Raw genomic sequence first — 24,520 nt, 5'->3', positions numbered from 1 at the left:
CCCAGGGAGTTCCTATGGAGTTGCTAGGGTGTTCTGGGTGGTTGACAGGACGTTGCTGTACATTTTCTAAGCATTTTTGTGTGGCTGCCTGGGTGTTGCTATGGGGTTTTTGGGTGGTTGCCAGCTGTCAGTGCTTTGTTATGTAGTGGCTAAGGTGCTTTGATTGGTTATCAGGGTGTTGCTATGGAGTTGCTAGGGTGTTCTGGGTGGTTACCAGGACGTTGATATGCATTTGCTAAGCATTTTTGTCTGGTTGCAGGGGTGTTGCTATACAGTTGCTAAGTTGTTTTGGGTTGTTGCCAGCATATTGCTGTACAGCTACTAAAGTGTTTTGTTGGTTGCCAGGGTGTTGCAATGAAGTTACTAAAGTGCAGTTACTAACGTAGTTGTAAAGTTACTTATAGTCAGCAGAATATCTGTTGATGGAGCATTAAATCAAAGTGTTAGGAGATATTATGCAGACAGTCTACTAAAACTCTAATGAGAGTTAGTGGACATGTATTGAATGTTCAGATATTCATGCAACTAAATATTCTGGGGGCAATTACATTTTTGTGAAAATTATCAAAAACGCTGGTGATGGCTGCCAATTTTTATTTATTTATTATTCTGGTGGGAAAAGAGTTAAAAACATCCGTCTAAAGTAGATCTCGTGATTAATTCTTTTATTGCATTATTTTTTATGATTAATTAACTTCTTAAATCAACAGCCATAAGTATATTCTCTTATGCAGTTTGATCTCAAATAAGTTGATCTTGTTTTAAATCTAAATTCAAAGAGTGATGCTTGGAGATGTCATTTTTAATTTAATTTTAATTTTAATTTATTGAATAAATTAATTAATTGTCACAAATAATAATGTCTATGTTTAAACAGGTTGTTTCTACATATAAAGCTGGAATACAAGAAAGCTTTTTAACATATAACTTCATCAGCACTGTATGCTGAATAGTTTTACTTTAAAATAAGATAAAAAGAAGATAAAAAATATTTGAAGTGTATTCTAAATATACAGGATCAAGTGTTGATATCCTAATGTTTTTGTATCTTTAGTGTTTCTTACCTTCGCAGTGTTTCCCATCACCTTTGTATCCTGATTTGCAGATGCATTTGTATGACTTGAGGGTGTTCTGACAGATGGCATCTATACTGCAGCTGTCCAGGGCCTCGGCGCACTCATCCACATCTGCTGAGAGAAAAGGAAATCAAGAGGCTTAGAAGAGCTTGGGCACGCTCTATTTTGAGAAATACCGACACGTTTTTGCTCCGGGCAGGTACATAGAAACACTCAAGCGAAAACTTGATGATCCAGCATGCACGAACAGTAATGTGACAACAAATTAGTTGTACAATTCCACCAAAAACCATGTCAGAGGTGAAGAGACAACAATCCAGCATCTCCAAACCAGACCTGAGCACGAAAACCGAGCTGTTCCCAGTTTAGACGTAATTCTGAGGACTTCAGCATCTCATATTTCTGTGACCTCTGGGATTAAAGCCAAACCCAACATTTCCCACACAGGGATACTTCACCAACACTCTGGCATTTCCTGGAGTTGAGTTGGTGCTACGCATCGATACGACTAAACCGTAACAACAAAAATACATTCTGTCCTCATCAAAGGTCAATGACGTTGTCATGGTTACCCTAACAAAAGACAGTCTTCTAATACTCTTTTTCTTCAGAAAATATACAAATCTAATTTGAAATCTATCATGGTGTGCTGTTGCAATCCATGACAGAGTTAAAACTAGATCTTTTTGTTTTCCGAGGTGTTTATTCATGTAAAATTCAATAGGATAATGCTACGGTGCTGTGGGTGGTTGGCAAGACATTGCTTTGCAGTTGCTAAGGTGTTCTGGGTGGTTTCCAGGGTTTTAGTTATGCATGTACTAAGGTGTTTTAGGTGGTTCCAAGAGTGTTGCTACACAGTTTTTGTTGCCAGGGTGTTACTTTGCAGTTGCTAAGGTGCTTAGGGTGGTTGCCAGGGCATCGCTATGCAGTTGCTAATGTGTTTTGTGTACTTCCCAGAACGCTGCTATGCAGTTACTAAGGTGTTTTGGGTGGTTGCCAATGCATTGCTATGTACAGTAGTTGCTAAGGTGCTTCGAGTAGCTGCCAGGGAGTTGCTATGCAGTTGCTAGGGTGGTCTGGATTGTTGTCAGTATGTTGCTATGCAGTTACTATGGTGTTTTTGTGGGGTTGCCACTGCATTGCTATGTAGTAGTTAAGGTGCTTTGAATGGTTGCCAGGGAGTTGCTATGAAGTTGCTAGGGTGTTTTGAGTGGATGCCAGGGAGTTTCTAGGGTGTTCTGGGAGGTTGCCAAGACGTTGCTATGCAGTTACTATGGTGTTTTTAGTGGTTGCCAGTACATTGCTATGTACAGTGGTTGCTAAGGTGCTTTGAGGGGTTGCCAGGAGTTGCAATGGAGTTGTAGGGTGTTCTGGGTGGTTGCCAGGATGTTGCTATGCATTTTCTAAGCATTTTTGTGTGGTTGCCAGTGTATTGCTGTACAGATACTAAAGTGTTTTGGTGGTTGCCAGGGCGTTGCTATGCAGTTCCTAAAATGTTTTGGATGGTTGCAGGGCATTGCTATCTTTCTACAGTTTCCAGGATGTTCTGTGAGATTTCTGTCTGGCCCAAGTCATACCACCCTGCCATAAATCGAATTATGCAGTAAATTCTAATGGCTCTTTGGCAAATATGCATTAAACACAAGGGGGTGTTGTGCAAAATCAAACTAAACTACAAAACTGTTTGTCACTGGCTGGAAAACAAAGTGATTTCACATGGCTTCAACACTCAAATCTGTCTTTCTCCTTCTGGAGTCTATTCACAATACAGTTCTGTCTCATTTCTCTTGTCTTCTGTGAATGCAGTTCACAAAAACAGATGCCCATCAAAGCAGGAGACTGCTTATTACAGGGTTAGAAGTCCAACAATCTTGAACCAGTTTCCACTCGAAGCTGCTGGTAAGAAACGACAACCGTTTAATTTGAAAACTTAAGGAAAATGATGCATTCAACAACATTTAAAGTCAGAAAACAGTCCAAATGCCCAATCCTAGAGACCATGATCTACGATCATCATATGCTCATGTCGTTCCTTATGACTTCCTAATTTCCATGCAACACAAAAGGTGAAATTTAGGAGAATCCTCACAGCTTTTAACATACAGTACAACAACGGCTCTGGTTGGCCACGTCTGCCGAGTTTTAAAAAAAGAACAAAATGCACAATAAAAGTAGTCTATATGACTTATGTACAATGTCAAGTAGTTTTTTTTAATCCATATAAGTGATTTGTGTGAGGAACAGACCAAAATAAAAGTCATTATTCAAAATATTTTTTTCCCAATTCAGTTTAGTAACGACACATGCCGGATCCAGGCCGTATCCAGATCAGATGGAGGACCTGCGCCTGGACACGACCACAACGCATCGCTGAAGTGTCAGCAGAGATTGTGTCAACTAGTCTCTCCCCTCTGAAAGCCTCATCGACACGACAGCCATCGGCACTGATCCTCAACAAACTCCTCTTCATACGCGCCTGATGACTCCGATCTTCAACCAGATTAAACTGGATAATATCCTAATTGTTCCAATCCAATCTGACCTGTAATGCTGCCAGAATCATAATCATACACTGTTCTTTCATTGGCCAGAGGAGAACTGCCCTTTCTTCACTTATGTTGCCATTGGCTTTTGGCTTGCTTAGTTGGGGACATTAAATTTAAATTAAAACAATATTGATCTGCCTGCACTGACACCATTATATGAGAACTGAACTGAGTTAGACTATGACATCACTGTTTTGACCAGAGCGGCTATATATATAGATTAACTAAATAAATAACTTTTTTACAACAAAGATGAAACATCACAGAACTTACTTAAGTTGGACTGTGACGCTATTTTCTTCTGGAAACAAACTTTGTTGCATTATTTTCCTGTTATCATTGTAAAGCTGCTTTGAAACAATCTATATTGTAAAAAGCAATATATAAATAAATGTGACTTGACTTGACATGCAAGCACCAATGCCATTTGGCATCAATAACATCAAATATATCAACACACCATTTGTTGCAATTCAACACTGATGCAAATACAACGTTTTGCAGGAGAATTTCAGTGAATAACGTCTTAAATTTAAGCCTTCTCATCACACAAAGCTATCGTGGATGCTTTGAAAAGTGCAAATGGAGTGAAATGGACTGCTTTTCATTTTTAGGTGAACTATTCCTACTGAACGTTAAAATGTACTCAGCAGACAACAAATCGTTCTGGACTGATATCATATCGTTCACCTAATCTTAAAATGCACATAAAAAAAAAACACTGCAATATTGCTTGGTTGGATATAAAATGAATACCAATAAAAGCTCTTTTACGGGGGAATGGCAATTTAGCCACGGCTAATGCTCAATGTGAAAGAACAGTGCGTTTTTTACACGTTAGCAAATGAGAAATATAACAGACTATAACGCTAAGGTCAGACCAATTCAACCCTCCAGTAGCTGGAAAATGAAAAGTAATTTGTTCAGTGGAGGGAGCTTGGAAACTCCTTCATGATTTCAAAGAAAAATTAAGTGATTACAACCTCATTTCACATGCAAACCAATTACCCACAATCCAATCCTCACACAACACAGATTCATTAGTCATAATCATGCTTATACAATATAGAAATAGTCAAAATCACATTTTATACGACAGAACTGATGAGATCATGGTCATTGTGTGGCTTGTTAGCTTGATCTAGTTAGTCCAGCATGGGGTAGTTACAAAATCTACCAGCAGGGGCAAACTGAACCAGTCAAACCCTGACCCCTTGATTCCACCAGTGAAAACTCTAGCCAATCATAATCAATCAGATTCACTGACCACAATCACACGTCCTCAACAGAGCCAATCAGATCCATTACCCACAATCACGGTCTCACAGCAGATCCAATGAGACCAATTAGCTGTAATCACGCTCGCACGGCAAAATCAATCAGCGTCTCCATTCAGTCCCAGAAGAAAGCAGTTTTTCATGTAATAAAATGGATGAAACAGACTCCTTATTACTGCTAAAATCAATCACAAAGTGCTCTAGTGGTTGTACACCCAAATGCTGTTTTAGAGAGAAAATAAACATGTCACTGTTAATCTGTCTATGAGTTTAGAGAAGCATTCACGGAGCTCTGGTATTTTAAGAGATGCATGATGCCAAACAGTTTTTCTGGCTGTTTTGTTCTTTCTTTTGTGCGTTTCAAACTGGAACACCAAGGCTGAGATTTAGAGAGACGCTGATTACACTGACCGAAATAAAAAAAATATGTGGTCTGGGAAGTTTTTTCACACAAAAATGAGAATTCTGCCTTCATTCATTAACCTTTGTGTTGGTTTCAAACCTGCATGAATTTTTCTCCTCGGGACGTTCATGGGAGTAAATGTATGGAAGCTTGTTTACGCCACAGAATAAAATCTAAAAAAGGTAATTGTGAGTTTATATCTCACAATTCTGACTTTATGAGACGTAAAAAGTCACAATTATCTTTTAAAATGTTTTATTCTGTGGGGGAAACAAGCTTCCATTTAAATGAGAGAAGTCAGATTCATCACCAAATAATACATTTGAGTTTGATCTTTTATAAGAATCAGTTAATCTGGTTCAGGTCTGAGTGATTTGTAAATGATCGTTCACCAACTCAATGGTTTAGTTGCATTTCCACGACTTCAGAAGACTCATTTTTGAAGCTTGAGATTTTTCCTTTTGTGCTATACTGAAGAATAAAAGTCATACAGATATGAAACAACACGAGGATGAGTAAATGCTTATTTTGGGACTATCCCTTTAAAGAGCTCAAACTGATGACGAACATGTTTGAACAATATTTTGTAGATTGCAGATTCAAATTCAGCTTCTCGATCACAAGAAAACCAAACCAAGTCAAAAAACTTTTCCAAATGTGTCAAATGTTGTGAAGATCCACATTATTTCCCCATGCTTCAGAGAGATGTATGTGCTCCACCAGAACATAAAATGTCTTTATTACTTTGGCTAACATGAAAGTGACTTGAAAACTTTCCTCCGTTGACCTAGAAACATAAACCTTTAAGAATCCTCAATAAAGTATTCACGGCTGCTGAAATCTTTCTATGTAACTGAACTCTGTTTATGAGATTTGTTTCCACTAGCAACACATCTGAGGATTCGACTCAAGAGCTTGAGACTTGCATTTTTTTCTTTGTACTAACCGAGAGCTAGCCGTTACCACTCATCTCAATGGCAGCTTCTCAGCTAGCTGAGTCGAAAACACGAGCTGTAAATACCATGACTAATCGCTTTAGACTCCGAGCGCAGGAACAACACTGACACCACCTCAAGAACACATTTTTAAATAGAAAGAATTTGAAATAGCATACTACTCGTATTATTTGTCTCATATGTTTATTTATGGCATAAACAGTACGTGTAGTATGCAAGCATGTTATCCCGAATTCAGACAATCTTGGGCTGATATGTCAAGAACAGAAGAAAAAGTTCAATTTGTTTAAGTCAAATCTAAATATTTTATGTAAAACTAATTTTAAATGTTCCTTTGCAGACTAACTGAAATAAAATAAGTTTAAGCTGAAGTAATAAAATTACAAAAAAAGCTAAAAAAATATAAAACTAAATAAAAATACAATTAAATAAATTAGAAAGCAACATAAACTAGAATAAAAGAAAATATTTTTAAACAAAATAGTAAAAAATACAGGCTAACATAACCAAATAACATAAAATATCAAAAATCAACAGAATATAATAAAATAAAATTTTCAAAAATAAATTGAATTAAAAAAAGTAAAATAAAATATTAAAAAGCAACATAAAATAAAATTAAAATGTAATTAGAAAGCAACATAAAATAAATACAAATAAAATATTTAGAAACTAATAAAAATTACAGAAGCACATAACAAAATTACTAAAATTAATATAACTGAAAATATAAAACCAATTCTAAATACTATTAAACACTATAATAGCATACAAATAATACTAAATTATAAATACTAAATTAACAGTTGTTTAATAAAAGTGAATGGTGTTTGTAAATTCTAAAAAAAAATTCATAAATGTATCATAAAGAAGTCTTGCGCTGTATTTCTCCATTTTTAAATTGGATTTTTTTCTTTTTTTTTATAATTTAAGGGCCTTCAAAAAAATTGGGCACTGGTAAAACATATACTAATAATGCAAGTTATACATTTTGCATTTGGCAAATGCTTTTTTTGAAACTTAAATTGCACTAAAGCTACAGTGTGCATTGTTTTAGTTCATGCATTCCCTGGGAATTGAACCGATGATTTTTGCGTTGCAAGCAGAATGCTCTAGAATCTTGGCTACAGAAAGCCTATATATTCGTATGCATTAGTTGTATATATGATATGATTAAAATAGTTTGTCAGAGTTATGTTTGTCAATAGAGAAAGATGGTAGTACTGGCATCTGCCAGTGGCATGATAGTGGGTCATGCCGAGACAAATCTGGACTCCTTGAAGTTTTCAGCTTTCCTTGAAAGTGTGGTTTGTGTGTGTAGTGTTTTCTGGATTTTGTGCTCACTGGGCAGTTTATTTAGACGTACGGACTCACTGAAGGTGTGTAGTTCAAACACATGCTGATGTTTGCTCCCAGTCAGATCCTCAGTGTTTGTCTAAGCCCCGCTTTACACACGCTGCAGAAATAATCTCAGAAGCACAAAGCACAGATTCTACATGTGAAACTTTGAGAATAATTAATATTACAGTTTTCCATTTCCATTTATAAACTTTATGAAATTGTTTTAAAGAATAAGAATAAACTTGAATGTACGTTTTATGAAGAAACAAATGGTGCTTGCCTGTGCAATATCGTCAACACAATGCTAGGATGTTGTGGGTGGTTGCTAGGGTGTTCTAGGTGGTTGTTAGGTGATTATTTGGAAGCAGAATACAGTCAAAATAGTTTATATACCTAATACACAATACAAAAGAGTTAATATACCTAAGCATTATCTGATCACATGTAAATTACTTTACACCACAAACAGTTATACATTTAAATTGAGCTGGAACATTGGACAAAATCATAAAACATTTTACTAAATTATTTTTTAAATAAAATAAAATAATTAAAATTAAAAATATATATATATTAAAGAATATAAAATAAAATAACCAAATACAATTAAATATTAAAAATAAATAAATAAAATAAATATTTTTTTTTTATTAAAAAAAAAACATAAAATATATATATTTATTTATAAAAAACACATCAACAGCTGTCCTGGTGAGTGCAGTAAAACCAAAGTAAAATATGTCAGTAGTAATACTGTACTAGTGTATGAAGTTATGTCTTCAGTTAAGTGATCCAAATTCAGAGCTAAATCCAAAAGCATCCCGACCACTTCACACTCACTCTCAGGTGGTTCCACAAACTAAATCAATATTATGTTAGCAAGTGGATCACAAGTTTGCCCTCACAAGTTTGGCAGGCAATCCTCCGAGCTGGTGTAAAGCCAGATACAGTAGCGCCGAGACAGCCTCTCGTTTCTGGCCAAGCATCCGTTAGCATGTGGCGGAGCGATGTTTGAGCGAGAGAGGTGTTGGTTGTGTGAGCTGGCAGGCCGTCACATGCGAAGCCAGCACAAAGTCTTCATCTCATGGGCTATTAGGCGACACACAGACGGGACGAAAGAAAAAAGGGTGTTGATGAATGCAGACGTCAACATTAGAGCAGAATTTAGCATCCTCCCCCCGCCGTCTCTTCCCAAATCGCATACATCTAATGAAGGAACTCACTGTTTGTCCTCCGAACAGCTCGTAAAAGAAATATCGCCTGCTTCTATTTGTGCCCGACGTCCTCGGCCCCCTGGAAAAGCCGTGTGTGTTACTGTAAGCGCTGAGTGATGGTGGCTGTCTTCAAACAACAACAGCGGTCATTTAAAGCTCAGAGTTTATGAACTGCTGAAATTGCAGTTGAGCCGTCGCTTAAGCCTTGTCTTAAAGTGAAAGTTCAGCCAAAAATAACAATTTGTGTCCTTCCAAACATGTATGACTTACTTTCTTCTATTCTTTCATTCTTCTTTGTAAGTACAGGGAAAGTCAATGGGGTCCAATGTTATTTGGACCCCAAGATTCTTTAAAATATCTAGGCTACTTTTATGTTCAAGAAGAAAAAAATTTGGTTCAGGTTTTAAAACAATTTTAACAAATCGCTAGTAAATTTCAACAAAAATGACAAAGAAACGGCAAGTAACATTGAATTACATGTGGAATTTTGAAGTAGAAAATCTGAAATAGTATTTTCTTTCCAATCTTTGTTTTATTTACAACTTTGAAAAATACTTTTTTTTTTTTTTTACAATGTATAGTTTTGGAACCATTTTTTGTTGTTGTTGTTTTTGGGCGAACTATCCATTTAAAAACATTACTTGATCATACTTCAGCAACAGTTTGAAATATCATCGTCTTAAATGAAATGAATCTTGAAGTTCATGCTGTTCATGTTAGTTCATGTTTAACTAATAAATGCAGTATAAGTATTTTTTTTTTATTCTTATTTTTTAAGGAATGGAACCTTAATGGAACCTAAGCTTGTTTCCGCCACGGAATAAAGCAATTTAAAAGATAATTGCAACTTTTTAACTTGAATTTTTTTTTTCTCAGAATTGTGAGATATAAACGCGTAATTGCGAATTATAAAGTCAGAATTGCGAGACATAAACTTGTAATTTTGAAAAAAGTCGTAATTGCAAGAGAAAAAGTCAGAATTGCAAGAGAAAAAGTCAGAATTGCAAGAAAAAAAGTCAGAATTGCGAGATATAGTCAGAATTGCAAGAAAAAAGTCAGAATTGCAAGAAAAAAGTCAGAATTGCGAGATATTAATTTGCAATTGCAACAAAAAAATCGTAATTGCGAGAAATTAAGCCAGAATTTCGAGATAAACTTGCAAGTGCGAGAAAAAAAGTCCGAATCACAAGAAAAAAAGTCAGAATTGCGAAACATGAGATTGCAATTGTGAGATATAAAGTCAGATGCGATGTAGTCAGAATTGCAAGAAAAAAGTCAGAATTGCAAGAAAAAAGTCAGAATTGCGAGATTTAAACTTGCAATTGCAACAAAAAAAACGTAATTGCGAGAAATTAAGTCAGAACTGTCAGATATGAAGTCAGAATTGCGAGATATAAACTTGCAATTGCAAGAAAAAATTCAGAATTGCAAAAAAAATTCAGAATTGCGAGATATAAAATCAGAATGGAGAGATATAAACTTGCAATTGCGAGAAAAAGTCGCAATTACAAGATATATAGTCAGAATTGTGAGATATACTGTATAAACTTGCAATTGCGATAAAAAAATTATGAATTGTTAGATATAAAGTCCAATTCTGAGGACATAAAGACTGAATTGTTTTATATCTTGCAATTCTGACTTTATAACACACAATCGTAAGTTTAAAAAGTCGCAATTACCTTTTTTGTTTTTTTATTCTGTGGCGGAAACAAGATTCATAAGGAACTTTATTGTAAAGTGCCACCATTATTTATCTAAAGAAAAATGGGAATAAAAATCCTTTGCAATGTCACAGTTCATTCCCACCAGTAATATCCAATCAAATCTGCTTTATGAGCACATTTTACTGAAAAATCACAGAAATCTACAGTTGATTCCTTTGAGATGTTCCGTAAAGCTTGTCTGAGTTTGCAACACTAACACCTAACTAAGGCACAATGTAGTTAACTCAAAATGTGAAACCCGCTCATTTTGTTCAGTCATCTAAGACTAGTCTAGACAGACTAAATAGACGACTGCTTGCATTTAAAATTCTGCTGTTGTATGAAAAACCTGCCAATGGGAAACTGGTACGATTGAAATTACACAGAGAAAATTTTGCAGTGCAGGCAAAACGCAAATGACGTGACGCTGATATGGCAGTCTTTCATCACAGACAGGGAAAGTTCCAGTACGGCTCGTGATCAAGGTTTTCTCAGTCAGAATGAAAGCAGGCTGTTAACAGACGAATTACCAGACGTGTCGGTCGGGGTGGAGGTTCAGGGTTGGCAGAAGACCAGCTAAAGGTTGTCATCTTTTCACCAGCTCATAAAACTGCACTCAGTGCCATTGGACCGGTTTGGAATAACTCGGGCCGATCCAAACGGAGCTCAACTTATTGTTAAAGGGAAAGTTCACCCAAAAATGAAAATTCTGTCATCATTTACTCACCCTCAAGTTAATTGTTATAAACCTATATGAATTTCTTTCTTCTTCTGAACACAAAAGAAGATATTTTGAAGAATGTTCATAACCAAACAGTTGATGGACCCCATTGACTTCCATATTATTTTTTCCATACTATGGAAATCAATATAAACACTCATACTTGGCTTACCATAGTGAATCAGGGTAAGACAATGACTGATGATGTATTGACTCATTATTTACATTTTGTTAATACAAAATAAAAAAAAAACATACATAGTGTATCTTTAAACTATTTTAAGGCTGTGGGTAAAAGCTTTTTTTTTTTGCAACATTACTTGCTATTGATAGTCAATCCAATGATCAATTTTAAAAGTGCACATTTGCTAAAAGCCAATTTTGAAGGCATACCCTACATAGATGACCTCAAAGCTAACAGGCCAATTTAACACCAATTTCGATTTCAGAGGGTCTTAAAGAAGTCAACTTTTCGATCTATAGAGAATATCAATTGTGGGGGGAAATGGCATCTAAGTGGGCTTCAGAAGAACTGTTTCAATGCATACTTACAGTTCACAAATTGCTGAGCGCCTGACGTGAACATTATTCTTAAAAGTAACTTCAATGGCTTCGAGGCCATCGAAATCAAGGTGATATCTTGTTCTAGAACAGTTGTTCTCTGTCTCTTAAAGCCATTCAAGTGTAGTTTTTCTCCTCTTTTTGAGTGCAAGCTGACTGAGAGCTTCATATAAGGCCATATTTGATTCATATTTATCACCATAGTTAATAAGATTGCAGAATCATTTAGGTTGTGCATTGGAGCCTTAGATCCATAAATCTATTTTGAAATTTTATACACAATGGAAGTTATCAATCTAAATCAACAATAGCATTTTTTTTTAACAAAGTGGCAAACCCTATTCTAGAACAAACGCACACTTCTTAATAAATACAGATTAATGTTTTAAATCTCATTAACATACTCAGTGATTATTTTTTTATAAATCAACATTAGATTCATTCATTTACTATATTTAAATACAAGCAGCTGCTTTCTAAAGCAGCATCCGAACTGACCCAACAATTGATTCCATTACATTAACGTTGCTAAGATAATATCGCCATACTCTAATAAGCATAAAAATATACACAAACAAATATTGGGTAAAACTTTACATTTTGCAGTTTGCATCCTGCATTGCAGATGCATTCAGGTTATGCATTAAAGTCTTGGATGCACAAATAAGTAACAATGTATATAGATTGAAAGTTATTTATATTGCTAAGTAATTTATAATTGCTAGAAATAACAATTTAAATGCAAATGTCTTTATTTTTTAATAATGCAAAGTTGCATCCCACTGTTCTAGAACAAACACACCATTCCAGTGTTGGGCTCTTCATTTCATTCATAATAAACTGCCAGTATTTAGCACTTCATCATAACTTTGATGTTTAAAGCGTGCTCAGGCAACAAAAGTCTGACTTTCTTTCGACAATCTCCAAGTGTAAGAAGAACGTTATCTTTGACAAAATCACTGATCGCTATCTCACGGCCCTCGAGGCACATCCGACAGACAACGACGAGCAATGCCAAAACTCAGACATAAAAAGAGTCCACGTCTGAAAGAGCCAGAGGATGTTTCCATCAGAGGTGAAGTACTACATCCAGACAAACTGAGCGGATCATAGAGCGATAATGTCATCGAATACAGTGTCGAGGCGTTAGTGGTTCTCAGTTGTTTCTGGCACAAATGAAATGCTGATTGCAAACTATTTTACTTCCGTATCTGACATATTTCAGAGTGAAACATGATATGCAATAAGAAAAATAGTCTGCACTCTGGAATTTATTGGGTCATGCACAATAAAACCAGGAGCCTCATTTAAAAAGATGTGCATCTAAATCATCCAATATGTGAACGTGCATGTCATTGCAACTGGTGGGTTTAATATATTTGCCTATGATGGTCATTTGTCTGCCTAGATTTTAAGATAGGTTTATTCGATTTTAAGAGGCAAATAATACCCATATCATGTAGTGGGCTTTAAAAAAAAAAAAGTAATGAAAGATCATGGTTCTTCAAGTGCTCAATGCAAAACAATCGTGATTGCCTCGATAAGATTTTTTTTAATTCAATAGACTGCATGTTACTCCTTAGATGAACAAAATTATTTACATTTTCTGTAAAAAAAATGTATGCTCACACACACAAATGCTTGCATGCACTACATATATTCTCACATGGTTAAAGAGAATGCAAATGAAATGTAAGTTATATATTCATAATGAATGTTTGGCTCATTACATAAAAGTTAGGCAGGTTAGATGTGAGCATCGTACAATTTCACAGTTTCTGCCGATATGCAGACTAAAGTATTCAACTAATTAACATTAGCATTAGAATCATTCATTTATTTAAATGAATGTAAATACTGTGTATATATTTATATAAGCAGCATCCAAACTGACCCAACATTTGCGAAGCTAAAATCAGTAGGCTACTCTATTAAGCATACCAATACTGTAGAACATTCAAATATAGGGCAAAATATTCACTTAAAATAAATTATTTAAACTATTTTTTGTTCATATTTTACTTTTTATTGTTTAACATGTTTCTAAGCTAATATTGCAGCCCTCTAATGAGCTCATTTCCAGGAAGGAAACCTGCAATGCTGCCCTACAATTGGGGTGAAGTAAGGTATCTTAGGAGGCATCATAATGACACGGCCTACCTTTAAACGCATATGATGCCTTAAAACACCGCCTATGGAGTCGGAACACTAGGATTTGGAACACATGTGACGTTTTAACTGCATTAGTAAGAGTTTCCTGGGGCCTGTACCATGATGGTAGTTGAACAAACTCAGGGTTACAGGATTAGTTTAGAGTTGACAAAACCAAACCAATCCAACCAGGCTTTGTTGGTACCATGATGCTGATCATCAACTTTCTCTGTCAACTCAGGCTTTGATCCTGGGTTTAGGAGTTTAAGTGTGACATCAGTACCGAACAGCCAATCACATGTTGAGAGAGTGAAACTGAGATTAATTTCTCGCGAGAGAAGCAGCGCAATTCACTTATTAAATAAAAGTATTAAAATGGTAAGAATTTAAACAAATTTACACAGCAAAAAGAAAACAGCTGTATATGAAAGAGGACAACTAAAAGAAAAAGTCTCGCTACTATATATCAGCGCAAGTAAAAGTTCTGAAGTTATTTTATACAGCTGATAAAGGTATAGAGAGAATTGAACATTTAAGCTCACATGTAGTCATTTTATAGCTTCATCAATTGATGCTAAAGCATATTTATATTACCTTTATATATTTATTCATTTAAACTGCGTAATAATAATTGATGAACTAAAATTGTACTTGTGTGAATAATAAAGGGTATAATAATTACATAAATAATATCTAAATCATACAAATTTATTGTTCTAGTTATTGTTCTAGCATCACTAAAAACCAGAGGATTTTGTCTTTAAAAATCATTTGCTATGTAGTGACCTTTAATTTGGAGTAGAAACAGGTGGAGTGACTTTATAGCATCAGACGTGTTTGCTCACACTTTGCTCGCAGCTGATTGGTCCAAGTTCAGTTTGCAACCTCTTACCTAGAACATAACCTGCCCCGGACCAGGTTAGCCGTGGAGCGTAAGTTACTATGGCGATGAACACTGCTAAAAGCCAAACCACTTTCATGGTCCCTAAAACCCAGGGTTGACGCAAACTAAACTGAAACATAGCTGGCTAGCCACCTAAACCGGCTTCATGGTATAGGCCCCCGGTCTTTCCCAGGGTCTCCTCTTATGGAGTCGGGGAACATCGTGCCGTCTTGGTGCGAGCTGGCATGCGGCAGCATCATTTTTACCACAGCTGAATTCGTGGAGTGTTTTTCCATTACCGAGCAGAATAAAGCATTTCCTTTCATTCATTTACTGCAGTCTCTGAAGCTTGGACCGGCTCCCCGGAATGTAAACACATGCAGTCTGTAAACATACTCACACAAACACAAACTCGCTCAGATACACACACAAACACACATCCATCTTGCTGTCCTACAACAACATTGTCTGCATTGTGCTGTTTTGTGTTCGCCATCTGAATTACCCTAACAACACTGATGAATTAACAAGACATTGTGCATCATTTGGTCGATATTGGTTTTAAATAATTATTAATTATGTTGATCTTGTAAAAATGAGGTCTGCAATAAGTGCAGATTATAAAGTTGATGCCAGTTTGAATCTGTCTCATGTCAAATCCTCATGCATCACTTTCTGTCCTTTCTTTATAACCCCAATAAAAGGCAAACAATGTCTGTTTTATATTCTGATAAAGCAATAAATGATGATGATTATGCGAAAATATTGATGAATACTAAACATTGTATTGCAGCTCCCATCCAATAAGTTGCAATACGTTTTGTTCTTTGGTGGTTTTGATATGAAACAAAGTCCCAGCTTTCAAATTCTGTCACTTTTTATTATGAAATTCAAACAATAAATACCGTTTTGGCGCCTTTTAATGTGGCGTCACAGATCGCTGTAGTAGCGCCTCAGTTGAAGCGCACATGATGTGAACATATCGTCTCTTCCGCTTAACTAGGCTATTCGCAAGTCTTTGCTACTTGTTAGATCACGAAATAAACAAGAATGGGCATCACAGGGTATGCTGAAAGATACATTACAACTTACCGTCATTTATCAGGTCTCATGTAATCACTCAATCAGTAGCTGCGTTTCGACCGCGAAAAGACGTCACAGTAAAACGACAGGCCAATGTCACGTGACGATACGTTACCTCAGAAACGTTAATCAATGATCAGAAACACTTGCATATGAAAACTCGATAGTTAGTTAGAAAAGGCTTGTTCGACTTGAACTGGCGCTGCACAGACCGATCGGTTGATGACATCAAAGTACCGCGAGAGCGATTCAAAAGCATAAGGAGCCGTCTGCTCTCTAATCGCTCTCGCGGTACTTTGATGTCATCAACCGATCGGTCTGTGCAGCGCCGGTTCAAGTCGAACAAGCCTAAAATTAACTCTAGGTCGGAGCACTTTGCTGTATGTCTCATTTATGGTATGTCTAAATAAATCTATTATGAAAAGTTTTTTTATACAGTCACTGTTTAAATTGTTTAAATTTCGACGTAGAAACATAATCATAAAAGCTGTCTTAAATGTAATGTTAATGTTTGTATAAATCATATTGACTTGAACAACTATGTAAACAATCAAAATTAAGCTTTTATCTATTTCCTTGGAACTCATGAAAACTAGTTAAATCAACATTTCCTCTGATCCACAAACAAAAAGGTTAAATTTTTTGACCAATGCAGTATGATGGTTTTTGAAGCATTGTAATACAAAGTACTGTTTAGAACATAGGCGCCGATTTATGTTTTCCTCCGTGGGTGCTCATGGGCGCACGCCCTTTAAGAAAGAAAGAAAGAAAAAAAAAAGTCAAAAATTTTTTGCATTTCAGAACCGAACGAGAAGCGCAGTGCCGTGTCTATGACAACTCGAGGTAGCCTATCGCACACCGGACGCGCACTTTGTCAGTTTAAGGCCAGCAATATTGTAATGTTATGTTTAAGGACATTATGGAATTAAGATAATGTATGTAGCCTACTATGTTATGATTGTACTGTACAATTAAATACAACCGTTGCAAAGTCTGCAGTCTGAACACTTTTACCTCAGAGCGTCCAACTGAATGAATTGAGAATATCACCTGAAAATCCGATAATATCAGCAATTTTCATTCAAGCAGCTGATTTCTGTGAATTAATGTAAAACTAAATGTATATTGCAGCACAGGTTGTAGTCAGTATATACATTAACGACGATTTGAGACAAATACATGTAAATTTAATATTGCAGCACAGGTTGTAGTCAGTATAGCCTACATTAACGACGATTTGAGACAAATACATGTAAATTTATTATAAAACTATGTAAATCGCGCTCTGTGGCACGGCAGGATTTTGAACAAGGTGCTAAAGCCGTAGCTGGGCGCCGCCGGTGTGTGTAAGTTACACTCATAGAGAATAATGTGTTCGAATTTTAAAAGACATGGCACTGCGCGACGCGGCGCTGCGCTTCTCGTCCGGTGTGCGACCCCTTTTAGGAAATGGACAGCCGCCGACACGAACGCACACACCCATTTACTTGATAATAAAGCCGTAAAGTATCTTTCAACTCAGGACCATAGCTCAGGACAGCGCCACTTCTCACAAATACAGACAGGATTGGAGATCAAAAGTTTAACTGACATGTAACCGCGATCAGAGGTGTTTTCATCCGAGAAACACTGTGATTGGTGGATAGGATATGGAGCAGGCGACTGACAGCGACATAACCAATCACAGTGTGACAGACGCTTCACATAGCACCAACTGCAATGTTTAAAGGTATAGCGTAGGATCTTTCCGAATTTTAGAGAAGACCCGCCCTCTCCAATTTTTTAAAAAATGTACATGCGCAAAACTCTATTTGCTCCTGAGAGGAAACGTCTATTAAACGTATGCACGAGAGAGCATGCACGAGCCTAGTTCCCTTTCAGTCGATAACGTCGGACGTAGTCGACGCGACTGAAATGGGATCACGCTAGGGAGCCTATCATCTTCGAGTACTATTGAACGAGCCAATGTAATTGGCGTGCGTGATTCGCATCACACACTCCGCCCCCGCGGCGCGGGTATAAATACGGAAGTGGATGCACGCACTAGTTGCCTTTCGCTTCGGAGCCGATCGTTTGATGTCTCTGAGAGTGCTGTTGTCTACAACGAGCGAGTGTGTCGGTGTTCTTCAGGAAGACTCTCCCAGTGCTGGTGTTCTACAGCGCGAGTGCAGCGGTGATCGCGAGCTTTGAGCTCTCAACTGCTGTTTTAACAGCAACAAATTTCTAAATGTTTGTGTGTGTTGATGGCTGGTTAGAGGGCGGAAAAGTGAGTGCTTCACTGTTTCAGTTCTCTGTTCAGTGTTGCCGCGGTCATTTCCCTGTGTGCTCTGGCACTGGTGACGGTCCTATTTTCTGAAAGAGCAACACGGGTGCGTTTGCGTCTTTTTCAAGATGTCATTCCGCCCGTGCGTTTCTGGGTGCGGTCGTTCCCTGTCTCTCTCTGATGGTCACAACTGTTGTGTCACGTGTTTGGCTTACAGCACGCTGAGACAGCTTTTGTGGACAGCTCATGTTTTCACTGTGGGAACATGACTGTCGCAGTGTTGAGGGCGAGACTCGCCTTCGTTCGCGGAGAGCGAGTCCCCATTACCATGCCCCACCCTCGGGTGCTGTGTGGGATGGGTGACCGGAGGATAGTGTTGGATGTCCCGCCCGGTAACCATTCCCTGTGGGCTCCTCACTCCTCCCTTCCACTGCAACCACTGGAGCCTCCTGTGTTGTCTGCTGGTCCATCTGTAATGGGTGGGCCAGCGGTTTCACTCGGGGCTCCCCTGGAGGACAGGACGCCGATTGCAGCATCAGAGGGTGAGCTGACTTCTGGAGATGATGACTCGGCTGCATTGTCTCCCTCCGGGAGTTCAATGTTGCCCGAGCCGGATCCAGAATTATCAGCTATGCTGAAACGGGCCGCCGAGGCTGCCGGGCTCGAGTGGAACCTCCACCGTGTCCCGTTCAGTCTCGGTTGGAATCTGGAGTTTGGTATCTTGGGGCGGGCCGCGCTGGTTCTCAGCTCGCCGCCCCAGTGCCTTTCTTTCCCGAAATGCATGGAGAGCTTATCAGGTGGTGAACAGCATCTTTCTCTGCCAGAAACTGCCTGAATAGCTTTTCCCCCTCATTACCCTTGATGGAGGAACGGTGAAGGGTTGCGAGGTGTCCCTCCATTGGAGCGGTCTGTCGACACAGGTGCACCTGTGTCCGGCGGCCGCTGCCTTTTGGGGGGATCCTCGTCTCCCCCCTAAGGCCTGTGAGTTTCGTCCGTTCCGACGGGCAGAGCTTACAAAGCCTGTGGGCAAGCCCCTTCCTCTTGCGTGCCATGGCGTTGCTGCAGGCTAGGGCACCCATGGCATGCACGAGGGTAATCCAGACCGTGCGCTCATAGGTGAGCACCGCACTGCATCCGACCTCACCCTCCGGGGTACGGGTGTCGTAGCGTGCGTGATCGGTCTGGCGATGTCCACCTTGGTGGTCCAGTAGCGCCTTCGTTGGCTCAGCCTGGTTGGTATGGCGGATGCGGACAAGGTTCGGTTCCTGGTCTCCCCAATTTCCCAGGTTGGGCTGGTCGGCGACGCGGTGGAGAACTGCATCAAACAGTTCTCTGCCGCTCAAGCGCAGACGGAGGTCATCCGGCACATCCTGCCCCGGTGGCCAGCTGCTGCCTCCACCCGCCGCCGGTGGCAGCTCCTCCGCCTGCTCGTCGCCGTGGGCGTTCTCCGGCCGCCGCTCCTGCTGGCCCTCCGCAGCAGCCTCCACCCAGGCCTCAGCAGGGAGCCGGCCGCAGTAGAGACGCCCAGCCCGCTCCAGGCGCTGCCAAGCCAGGTGGCAAGCGACAGCGAAAGCATTCCGGAGCGGGCCGCCCAGGAATGGATGAGATGCTCTTGGAGTGGCACGATCACTCCCTCCCCCCGGGTGAGGGCCGGGTGGAGCCTTTGTTTGTGTGTGTGTCTGTTCCGCCGCTGGCTCCCTAAAAAAAAAAAAAAAAAAAAGCGGAGCAAGCGGTACCCACACTTCAAAGAGAGAGCAATTTCATCTGTTCCTGGGTCCCAAGAGGGCCAGTCTGGCGGGTGTGACCCTGTATAGCCTTACACCCCTCAGCTCCCCCTTGGTCGCCAGCAGGCAGCTTGGTGCGTTCGAGGACCCGGTCATCCGCCTTCTCACGCGCCCCCTGCCGCTTGTGGAGACAGGTAAGTGTTGCACAGCACACTAACACCACTCTCTCTACTTTGCTGCCCCACCTCAGGCTCGGCTACCCCGCTCAAGTCAGTGATAGTCATCACATTAGGTGTTGAGCAGACGTGCTCCTGAAAATTCAGTGATATTCATCACACCGAGTGTTGAGCAGTGCTCCTGACTTGTGCGTGCTTATCTTATCCTGCTGGCGAAGGATTTGATATAGCCGCTCCTCCAGCCGGTACGAAGGCCAGTTGTAAACTCGTTCTTCGTGCTACTAGGTGGTGGGTCGTGACCATCTTGGCCCAAGATTGGTCTGCAGCTTTGACCTGAAAGACATGTGCTTCAGATCTCTACCTCCCGCACCGCAGGCCATCCTGTGTGTTGCGTCTAAGGGTGGAGTATCAGTACAGTGTCCTTCCCCTCGAGTGCTCCAGAGCCCGTTGGGTCTTCAGGTCAACTGGAAGAGAGTAATCTCGCCCACGGGCTGAGTATCTCTTTTCTAGTTTTGGAGAGGTACTCGGTCCAACATGTCTCTCCAATGAGAATGTGTTCAGCTGGTGTTGAAGTGAGAAAGGGTCCCACTGAAAGAACTTTCAGAGGCTCCTGGGGTATATGGTAGTCGCAGCCTTTGGCTCCCTCCATATGTGACCGCTTCAGCGCTAGCTTCACGATCGAGTCCCGAGGTGACCGTGGCAGAGCAGCTCACCCTGTGTGACTATAGTTCATCCCGGTCTGCTGCCAAACCCTCTTCAACAGAGCGGCCATGTACAAAGGGCGTGTTTTAACGGGGGCCTGGGCGACCCCCGACTACACGGGCATTCGTGCCTCGAGTTGTTAGACATTGCGACCGTTGCGCAAGCTTCCCCTGCATGTCACAAACTCACCCGTCACCTCCTCCTTGGAGTCAGACGCTTCTGAGGGCGCCTTATTCCACTCCTCCCGCTTACTCAATCGTGCCGCCATCGAGCCTCACGATAGTTATAGCCAGGGCAAGTGGAGACTCCATCCCCTGGGTCCGGCTGGGTCATGACCATTCCGGGGCCGCTCAGTTGCCCCCCCGGTTTTATTTTTCCGCCAGTGTTTGGGTAAACCGAGCGGACTACCCTTGGACAAACACTGGGACTCAGCGGCCCCAGGGGCCCGCAGAAATGCGTTTAACCCCAGTGAGCCTTCTAAAAGTGACTGCGACTCATGGTCGCCTTGCGCCTGCAAGTCAGTGAAATCATCACTCTTCATGTTGAGCAGATTTGCTCCTGAAACTCAGTGAAGTTCATCGCACTCTGGTGTTGAGCAGCAATGCTCCTGTAGCTCAGTGAGTCCATCACAGGTAGCTCAGTGAATTCATCACACGCAGTGCTGAGCAGAAATGCTCCTGGTGCTCAGTGAAGTTCCTCGCACTCAAGTGTTGAGCAGAAATGCTCCTGAAGCTCAGTGAGTTTATCACACTCAGGTGTTGAGCAGTAATGCTCCTGAAGCTCAGTGAACTTGTCACACTCAAGTGCTGAGCAGAAATGCTCCTGTCGCTCAGTGAGGTTCTTCGTACTCAAGTGTTGAGCAGAAATGCTCCTGAAGCTCGGTGAGTTTATCACACTCAGGTGTTGAGCAGGAATGCTCCTGAAGCTCAGTGAACTTGTCACACCCAAGTGCTGAGCAGAAAATGCTCCTGAAGCCCAGTGATCTTCACATGTTGTGTTGAGCAATGCTCCTGTCTTTTGCGCCCGTCACTTGCACCTACGTGCCATGTCAGGAGAGGAACAGGTCTTCATAGTTGCCCCTCATTGGCCCAACTAGACCTGGTTCCCTTCAACAGCCTTCCTGACTTCTCCTGGATTCGGGGACGGGGCACGATGGCACACGCGTTCTTCCCCCGGAGATTCCGGGCGGTCTTACATCCGAACGCGGAGGTTCAGGTGGCTATCACAAGAACATGTGTTAGTTACCATCACTTCTGCGAGCACCCCCTAGAATTGGGTAGCGTGCTTACGCCTTTAGAAGTGGAACCTAGTCGTTGAGTGCGTCTTCTCCCCTGAGGAGATCCTGAAAGCTTTCGATCACTTCAGTGCTCTCTTTCCTGCAAAATGGGTTGCAGTAGGCTGTTTTCCTAAATCACCCTCAAAATGATGTTGCCTCGGTGTTTAAACGACGCTCATCGTGTTGCAGAAGTATGCAGAAGCACGTTCTGATCGTCAGGTTCCTGAGAAGCAAGGTCTTGTAAATCCTTGTGTCCCTCTTTATCCTCTTGGGCCTTGTCCCTGGTGCGACTGCACTGCAGAGACCGCCCCTGAGCCACTGCGGGTAGTGAGTTAAAAATTCTGTTATATCAGTTCTCCTGCTCGCGTGGTCTCTACTAGAGGGTAGGGACTTGCTCGCTTTCGGTCAACGTATTGTGCCTGGAGTCTGGGCCGGCTAACTCTCACAAGCTGAGACCCCGGCTCGGATTGTGCCCAAGGTTCCTACCTCTCCCGTAATAGGAGCAGGTGGTGAGCCTGCAAGCGCTGCCCTGGAGGAGGCAGATCCAGCCCTGGCTTCTCTGTCCGATTCGCTTGGACGTGTACAGAATGCAAGTCATAGACCTCAGACCAGCTCTTCAAATATCTGTTGGAATTCAGCAGAGAGGGAAGGCTGTTTCCATGCAAAGTTGCACTTAGTGCTTGCCTTCATTTCGGCAAAGATCCGAGATGCAACATGTCCACTTAGGTGTTGAGCTCCTCTATGATGAGTGTAAAGTGCTCCGCCTGGGCGTTGACGATATACTTTGCTAAACAGATTCTAGAGTTGGGGGCTGGACGACACCTAGTTGAACCGCTGCTTCCCGTGGGCTCCCTTCTCATGAAGCCAGTTTCACCGTGAGCCCGGTTCAAGTGTCGGCTTGCTGCGCCATTCCCCTCCTATGGACTGGATACGTGCGCCTTTCTACTCCAGTTGAGTTCCCTTAAAATTGAACCCTGTTGAGTTCCTCCACACCCCTCCGACGTCGGACGTGCGGAACGTCTGGTGTTAGGCCTACCACTCGTAAGCAGTGTGGAACCTGTGTTAGGCTGGGTCCATATGTTGCGGTCCCTTCGGTGACCCCATATGTGTATTCTTCCACGATACGGCTCCCTGCGGTGAGCCCGTGTCTTCCCTCGGCAGAGTCTCTCTGCCGTCACTGTCCGGTGTGTCTCCCCCCGTCTTAGGCTGGAGCCACCCCAGTGACATTCCATATGTTAGACTGCCCGGTTTCCGCCCAGTTCATATGTGTATTCTCCACATTTCCTCCCTCGGGTTGGATGTGGCTTCCGCAGCGTCCCTTCCTTCCAACGTACGGGGAACGCTTTCCCAGTGGTCCTGTAGGAACAGCAGTGACTTCCCTGGCCTAAGCCCTGTCCTTCTCCGCCTTAAGTTTGCGGGGGCATCAGGAGGCTTTGGTTTAGGCACTGGAAGGTGGCAGCGTTAGTGGCGTGTTCAATGGTTGATCCCATTTCAGTCGCGTCGACTACGTCCGACGTTATCGACTGAAAGGGAACGTCCTGGTTGCGTATGCAACCCACCGTTCCCTGAAGGAGGGAACGGAGGACGTAGTCCCCTTGCCACTACCGCTGGACCACCGCTGACCCCGGGTTACTCTCGGCTCCTCAGCGAAAAGCAACTAGTGCGTGCATCCACTTCCGTATTTATACCCGCGCCGCGGGGGCGGAGTGTGTGATGCGAATCACGCACGCCAATTACATTGGCTCGTTCAATAGTACTCGAAGATGATAGGCTCCCTAGCGTGATCCCATTTCAGTCGCGTCGACTACGTCCTCCGTTCCCTCCTTCAGGGAACGGTGGGTTGCATACGCAACCAGGACGTTCACCTCGATACCATTTGGTCATCGCTAATCATAGCTTACATTAACTTTTATTAGCAGTGATTTTAAATAGATTTATCCAAATAGCATGACAAACTTTACCTGTCTAGTAGAATCTTCGCGACTGCGGCATCAGTGGGAAGCCCAACCTGTGCTTTTAGCGCACACCAGCGTGTGAAATACTCACCCAAAATCGCTCTGGTCTTGTTTCTATATTCTGCGGCCTTACTCTTCTTATCATACACTTCGTATACATTTTTTCTCTTTCGACCCTCAGCCATTTTCAAAGGAATGGCTGAAACCGTAACTCATCACACATAATACACCTGAAAGTGTGCATGCGCAGAAAGCGAAAACTACATAGGGACGAGCACGTACGACGGCCTTACGTAAACATATCACCAGAATGATTGACACTTAGGTGGACCAATAGTATAGGCTACCCACCCGGAAAAAGAAAATCCTCCGCTATACCTTTAATTTTAAATGAATGTAGCCTACTGGTAGTCTGGCACACGTGGGTGCTCGATATTTTCCGTGGGTGCTCCGGGGCTCGAGCGGGTATCGGCGCCTATGGTTTAGAATACCTTATTTAAATCATT

At 41.3% G+C, this 24,520-nt stretch overlaps 1 protein-coding gene across 7 annotated transcripts in view; it reads right to left on the bottom strand.

Annotated features, from left to right (window-relative positions):
* The window catches only part of scube3 (signal peptide, CUB domain, EGF-like 3), a 167,101-nt gene that overhangs the window by 123,881 nt on the left and 18,700 nt on the right, over positions 1-24,520 (bottom strand). For 4 of the 7 annotated variants that reach the window (XM_077218589.1, XM_077218591.1, XM_077218593.1 and 1 more), the window contains exon 2: positions 1,065-1,190. In XM_077218589.1, the coding sequence (XP_077074704.1) occupies positions 1,065-1,190 (126 nt within the window). The remainder of the gene's footprint in view (positions 1-1,064; positions 1,191-24,520) is intronic. The other 3 variants (XM_077218590.1, XM_077218592.1, XM_077218595.1) reach the window with 1 other exon arrangement.

Source organism: Siphateles boraxobius, unplaced genomic scaffold, assembly GCF_051911475.1.
Source record: "Siphateles boraxobius isolate OS27281-9 unplaced genomic scaffold, OSU_SipBor_1 77, whole genome shotgun sequence".
Classification (NCBI taxonomy): Eukaryota; Metazoa; Chordata; class Actinopteri; order Cypriniformes; family Leuciscidae; genus Siphateles; species Siphateles boraxobius.
This window is presented reverse-complemented; position numbering and strand designations above follow the sequence as displayed.